The sequence below is a fragment of the Olea europaea genome, chromosome 2 (genome assembly GCF_002742605.1).
Source record: "Olea europaea var. sylvestris chromosome 2, O_europaea_v1, whole genome shotgun sequence".
NCBI lineage: Eukaryota > Viridiplantae > Streptophyta > Magnoliopsida > Lamiales > Oleaceae > Olea > Olea europaea.
In genome coordinates this window covers 27,521,830-27,528,699 of record NC_036238.1, presented here as the reverse complement: position 1 = coordinate 27,528,699, position 6,870 = coordinate 27,521,830, and the positions used below count along the sequence as shown (strand labels likewise).

The window sequence follows — 6,870 nt, the reverse complement described above, 5'->3', positions numbered from 1 at the left end:
GACCAAATTTCCCTTTTGTAATTAAAAGATGCCGATTATTTAACAGAAATAAAGCTGAAAAGTGATCAATTGGCCGAACAGGGGATTATTTTGCTGTGCCCCGATGCTTGTGCTCATCCCCTCGTCCACATAATCTAATGCCAATACTTGTACGCCATCATTTTCCCAGGAAACTGGAGTATGAGTTAAGCATCCGTTCATGCTGCAAAATGTAACAAAAATGAGTTCACCTTTCTTCTTTCAAGACTTACATATAAAAGTTAATTTTTTCCCTTAGGCAGGTATTAAATTCGGAATGCTTCCCACCTTTGTCCAAATTATTTTTAGTCATAAACGAGGTAGAGTTTACTCCATATCCACTACCTAGGCACACGTGGATTTTCTTTATAAAAGAAACGAGGAATCAATCACCTCTTCTTTCAACAAGGCATTTTCCATTCTTAATTTCAGTAGATTACGTTGCCTTGCCTCATCACCAAGACGTGGGCCAGCACAAGTCAGGCAGATGATGTTATCCAGTACCTCTTTCATTGCTAAATTCTCACAGAGTATTCTTTCATTTTCAGATCGAAGGGTGCTATTGTCTGCTCTCTCATGGTGAGCCTGAAATGCATAAAATACACTATGATAATTATCAGCAATGAAATTGGCAGGAATATATTTGTATAAATCAACTATACATATATATGGCACCTTCATCTGAGTCCTTTTATTTTGAAACCAAGACTTTATCTGATTGGGATCAAGTGCTAGTTCCCTGCCCAATTGTACCCTCTGATTCTCATCTGGTTTGGGGCATTCTTTAAAGAACCTGCATAATTTCCATCAATCAGGAGAAAAATATTCATGTTTTTGATTGAATAAATCAAAAAAAAATATTAATTACTGCATCAAGAAAGTTTTAACCATGATCTATATATATATATGGAATATCTTTTACTTTTTGCAAAATTAACCAACACTTTAATATTCTTCAATAACTAGAAAAATGGAAGTGTGAAAAAAGAACACTCAAACTAGTATCCCTTATCTGAATTTGGATTGCTTTTTTTAAAAAACAATTAAACTTACAAAAAAAATTATAAATCATCCATAAAAAATCAAGTGTTCTATAAATCTTACGCTTCAAGATGTTGTATCTGTTGTATTGAGTGTCGATAGGTTGGTTTCCTTCCCTTCCGAGAGTTTGAGGTCTCTTCGTCGACTGATCCACTTCCACCACACCCAGAATTCATTGCTAACAGTTTTCTACTGCTGCCAGACAAACTCTGCCAACGTGAGAAATTCCAGTCACACAATGAATATACAAAATGCACATCGATTTTCTAGCTGGTTTCAGTTTAGATATATGTATTCACCTCTTTGTCATATAAAAAAAATATAAAATTACAGGAAGCTAAGAAATTACCTACTTCAGATATTTAAGATATAGACTCCAAAATATTCAGGGACGGGATTCTTTGTTTGTGTGTGTGAAGTACATGATTCAGGAATATTTGAAAAAGAATATGGAGGCAGCAGGGTTTGAGCAAGCGGTCATGAGTAGAGATTGACTTGAGTGTGAAACAACTAAGACATACACCACAACTTTAAGGTAGAAATTGAAGTGAGGATATCATAATAAATATGGACGGAGACCAAGGTAAACGTAATTAACAAAAAAAAAAAAAAGGACAGGCCATTTTTTAGTTGAATTTATTTATTAATTTTGAATCACTGTTGCCTCGGATATGAAAATTAATGTCATAATCCTGCTCTATTAGGTATCTGCATTAATGATTAAACTGCAAAAAATAGATATTTATATTAATATATTTTTCACAGAAATGATCTGTACAAATTCAAAATGCCTAGCATCCTTTATTATCCGTGTGCCCTTAGTATCTCATGTGAGGAATAATATTTATACTAAATTATAAAAACTGAATTTCCTTAATTATGTGGGGACTAATAAGTTAATAGATTACTCATATTTGTTTAAGCTATACCATAAATGTCAAAAATCTTCTTGGTACCAGCCCATTGCCAATATATACATGAAAAAACAAATGAATATATCGTACAAATGGTTGACTTAAAACACAATGTAGTGGAACTATTTTTCTCAGTTGAAGCCACGAAATTCGTTGTTAATGGTCGCCACCAACGGAATATTTCCTACTGACATTATGTTGCTGTTTCGGAGTGCTTGAATGTTCCTAACGAAAAATGCGTTGGTTATCTTTAACTACGGAATTTTCATGGGTAAAAGTAGGGACAGATCATAGAGAGACCTTGTTGAGTAGTAAACTTGATTTTTGAACTAAATAATATGGGTTTAAGGATTTTGCTTATAGGCCCAAGTTAATTAAAAGGCACAACATGCGTAGTATTTCTAGAAGTATTATCTAGAAAAATCTATATAAATATCTAAATAAGATATGTGGTTTTATAAAGAATGTTTAGAGCATTCTAGGAAAATATCTTGATGTGTGGTTTAGATGTCTCTAGAAAATGTGTGGACTAGAATCTTCTTGTAAACACTATATAAATGGATAGTGCCCTCCATTTTGTAACAAGCCAAAAAAGTGTGTAAAGTCTTGAAATTGAGAAATACAAGTTTCATTTTTTACTTCCTTTTTCCTATTAGTGTTGTCCTCTATCAAGCTTTAGCCAATCCAAGTTAGTAAACCCATCTTTCCTCCAACAAACTAGTATCAGATTCCCAAGGTTCTTGTGAAAAATGGCAAGTGGGATGATTCCTTTTCAAGTCCCCCAACTCAACAAGAACAACTACGACAATTTGAGCATAAAGATGAAAGTATTGCTCGAGTCAAAAGATGCATGAGAGATCGTAGAGAAAGGCTACATGGAGCCACAAGACGAGGTTGTTCTATCCCAAGCACAAAGGGATAGTTTGAAGGATGCAAGGAAGAAGGACAAGAAGGCGCTCACCCTCATCTATCAAGTCTTAGATGAAGACATGTTTGAGAAAGTAGCTTGTGCTACTATGAGTAAGGAAGCATGGGAGATCTTGCAAAACTCCCACAAAGGAGTTGAGAAGGTGAAAAATGTTCGACTTCAAACACTTCAAGGTGAGTTTGAAGCTTTACATATGAAAGAATCGGAATCAATTTCTGATTACTTCTCTAGAGTATTAGCTATTGTGAATCAATTGAAAAGGAATGGAGAAAAGTTGAACAACACTCGTGTAATTGAGAAGATACTTAGGTCTTTAGATTCTAAATTTGACTACATAGTTGTAGCCATTGAGGAATCTAAAGATCTAGATAGTATGAGTGTCAATCAACTCATAGGATCTTTACAAACCCATGAGGAAAGACTAAAGAAGAAGGTGAAAGAAGAGCTATTAGAGCAAACTCTTCAAACAAAGCTCACTTTGAATGGGAGTGAAGGAAGGTTCAATAGTAGAAGAAGCCAAAGAGGAAGAGGACGAGGTCAAGATCGATGAAGAATTACATTCTATAAGGAGGAGAGAAGGCAAAGTTCATTTTCTACCAGCGATCTTGGAAGAGGAAAAGGTACGAGGAAAAATAAAGGACCAAGGTATGACAAATCTCAAATTAAATGTTACAATTGTCAAAAACTTGGTCATTATGCTTCAGAATGTAAAAATATTACTAACCAAGTTGAGGAGAAAGCCAACTACGCTTATCGGGAAAGTGAAGTAGATCCTGCACTACTATTGACTTACAAAGGTGAAGAGAGCAGAGAAAAGAATACTTTGTATTTGGATACAGGAGCAAGCAACCATATGTGTGGAAGAAAAAACATGTTTGTGGAGCTTGATGAATCAGTACGCATCAATTTATCTCAAATGTCTATTATGTGCCCAATATGAAGAATAACATTATAAGTTTGGGACAACTCTTAGAGAAGGGCTATGATATTCATTTGAAAGATCATAGTCTTTCAATAAGAGATCAAAGAGAAAATTTGATTGTCAAAGTCCTTAAGACAAGAAATAGAATGTTTGCATTAAGCATTCAAAATGATGTCGCTAAATGCTTAAAGCTTGTTTTAAAGATTCATCTTGACTTTGCCACTTGATATTTGGGCATCTTAATTTTGGAGGCTTAAAGTTGTTGAATACGAAGAAAATGGTGAAAGGTTTGCCTCCAATAAATCATGCGGATCAATTATGTGAAGGATGCTTACATGGAAAGCATTCGAGAAAAAGTTTTCCAAAAGAAGCATCTACAAGAGCTAAGAAGCTGCTAGAACTTGTACACTCCGATGTTTGTAGGCCAATTAATCCAAGCTCTCTCGGTAAGAGCAATTATTTTGTTCTTTTTATTGATGATTTTAGTAGAAAGACTTGGGTCTATTTTTTCAAACAAAAATTGGAAGTTTTTGAAACTTTTAAGAAGTTTAAAACTCTTGTTGAAAAAGAAAGCGGATATAGTATAAAAGCCTTGAGATCGGATAGAGGAGGAGAGTTCACCTCCAAAAAGTTTGAGAAATATTGTGAGGAGAATGGAATTCGTCGCCCATCGACAGTTTCATACTCTCCACAACAAAATGGAGTAGCCGAAAAAAAGAACAGATCCTTTCTTAACATGGCCCGCTGCATGCTCAAAAGTAAGAGATTGCCCAAAGAACTTTGGGCTGAAGCTGTTAATTGCGCCGTGTATTTATCTAACCAATCACCTTCTAGAAGTGTGTGGAATAAGACACCACAAGAAGCATGGAGTGGAAGAAAGCCCATCATCTCTCACTTACGAGTATTTGGGAGCATTGCATATGCTCATGTACCAGATCAAAAAGGGTCCAAGTTAGATGACAAAAGTGAAAGGTATGTCTTCATCAGCTATAACTCTCGCTCTAAAGGCTACAAGTTGTATAATCCAAGCAATGAGAAGATCACCATAAGTAGAGATGTCGAGTTTGATGAAGAAGGAGATTGGGATTGGGGTGTTCAAGAAGAAGACTATGACTTTTTACCATTCTTTGATGAAGAAGAACAAGAGAATGGAGAGCAGTAAGAGATTATTAGTCCACCTCTGTCACCTACTCATGGAGATGCTTTTCCATCATCTTCACAAGGAGAAAGTTCAAGCGAAAGGACACCAAGGATGAGGAGCCTACAAGAGCTATATGAGGTAACCGAAAATCAAAATGATCTCACACTTTTTTGTCTTTTTGTCGATTGTGAACCAATAGGGTATGAAGAATAGGTGCAAAATAAAAGATGGAGAGATGCCATGGATGAAGAGATTAAGGCTATTGAGAAAAATGACACATGGGAGCTGACAACTCTTCCCAAAGATAAGAGAGCAATCGGAGTTAAGTGAGTGTACAAGGCAAAGAAGAACGCTAAAGGAGACGTAAAAAGATATAAAGCAAGATTGGTTGTCAAAGGCTACAACCAATGGTCGGGAATCGATTATGAAGAGGTATTTTCTCCTATTGCTCGTTTAGAAATCATAAGATTAATTATCTCTTTTGCAGCACATAATAAGTGGAAGATATTCCAAATGGACGTGAAATCAGCATTTCTAAATGGCTATCTCGAAGAAGAAATTTATATAGAGTAACCAATGGGCTATAAAATAAAAGGACATGAAGGTAAAGTCTTGAAACTAAAAAAGACTTTATATGGGTTGAAGCAGGCTCCAAGAGCATGGAATAGTAGAATTGACAAGTATTTTCTAAAAAATGACTTTACAAAATGTCCTCACGAGTATGCCCTTTATACAAAGGTAAATGAGAAAGGAGATATTTTGCTTGTTTGTTTGTTTGTATGTAGATGATCTTATATTCACAGGAAATAATCAAAGTATGATCGCTGAGTTTAAGAAGGTTATGGCTCAAGAATTTGAGATGACGGATATCGGCCTTATGACCTACTATCTTGGGATAGAGGTAAAGCAAATGGAGGACTGCATTTTCATCTCACAAGAAGGATATGCTAAAGAAATTCTAAAGAAATTCAATATGGAGGACTGTAAACCTGTATGCACCCCCGTCGAATGCGGAATCAAGTTGTCGAAGAATGATGAAGGTGAAAAAGTAAATCCAACACTTTTTAAGAGTTTTGTTGGAAGTCTAAGATATTTGACATGCACAAGACTAGATATCCTTTTTGGAGTTGGGCTAATCTGTCGCTATATGGAGACACCTACCATGACCCATATGAAAACTGCAAAGAGAACTCTTCGCTACATCAAAGGTATGCTTGATTATGGCTTAGTCTATTCATCATCTAATGAGTTCAAACTTGTTGGATATAGTGATAGCGATTGGGGCGGAGATAGTGATGATAGAAAGAGTACGACTGGGTATGTGTTTTCCTTGGGCGACACAGCTTTCACTTGGAGCTCAAAGAAGCAATCGATCATAGAACTATCTACATGTGAAGCTGAATATGTTGCATCTACATCAAGTGTCTGCCATGCGATTTGGCTTAGAAACTTGTTGAAGACGCTTGGAGTATCATAAGAAGAATCAATCGAAATCCACGTTGATAACAAATCGGCATTGGCATTGGCAAAGAACCCAGTATTCCATGATAGAAGCAAGCACATTGATATAAGATATCACTTCATAAGAGAAAGCATTGCAAAGAAAGAAGTGCATCTGAAATATGTAACCTCCCAGGAGTAGATCGCCGACATTCTCACTAAACCACTCAAGCATGATTTGTTTTGCAAGTTAAGAACTCTACTTGGAGTAGCAAAATCAAATTTAAGGGGGGATGTTGAGTAGTAAACTTGATTTTTGAACTAAATAATATGGGTTTAAAGATTTTACTTATAGGCCCAAATAAATTAAAAGGCCCAACATGCATAGCATTTCTAGAAGCATTATCTAGAAAAATCTATATAAATATCTACTAGAAAAATCTATATNGAATTGGGAGAAATGTCA

At 35.6% G+C, this 6,870-nt stretch overlaps 1 protein-coding gene across 1 annotated transcript; it reads left to right on the top strand.

The window, feature by feature from the left end:
- The first annotated feature begins 2,848 nt into the window (after positions 1-2,848).
- LOC111374841 lies at positions 2,849-3,841 on the top strand. The gene is made up of 4 exons (XM_022997585.1): positions 2,849-3,074; positions 3,240-3,334; positions 3,396-3,546; positions 3,606-3,841. Exons 1-4 carry the CDS (start codon positions 2,849-2,851, stop codon positions 3,839-3,841), a joined length of 708 nt encoding a protein of 235 aa, XP_022853353.1.
- Positions 3,842-6,870: the final 3,029 nt, after the last annotated feature.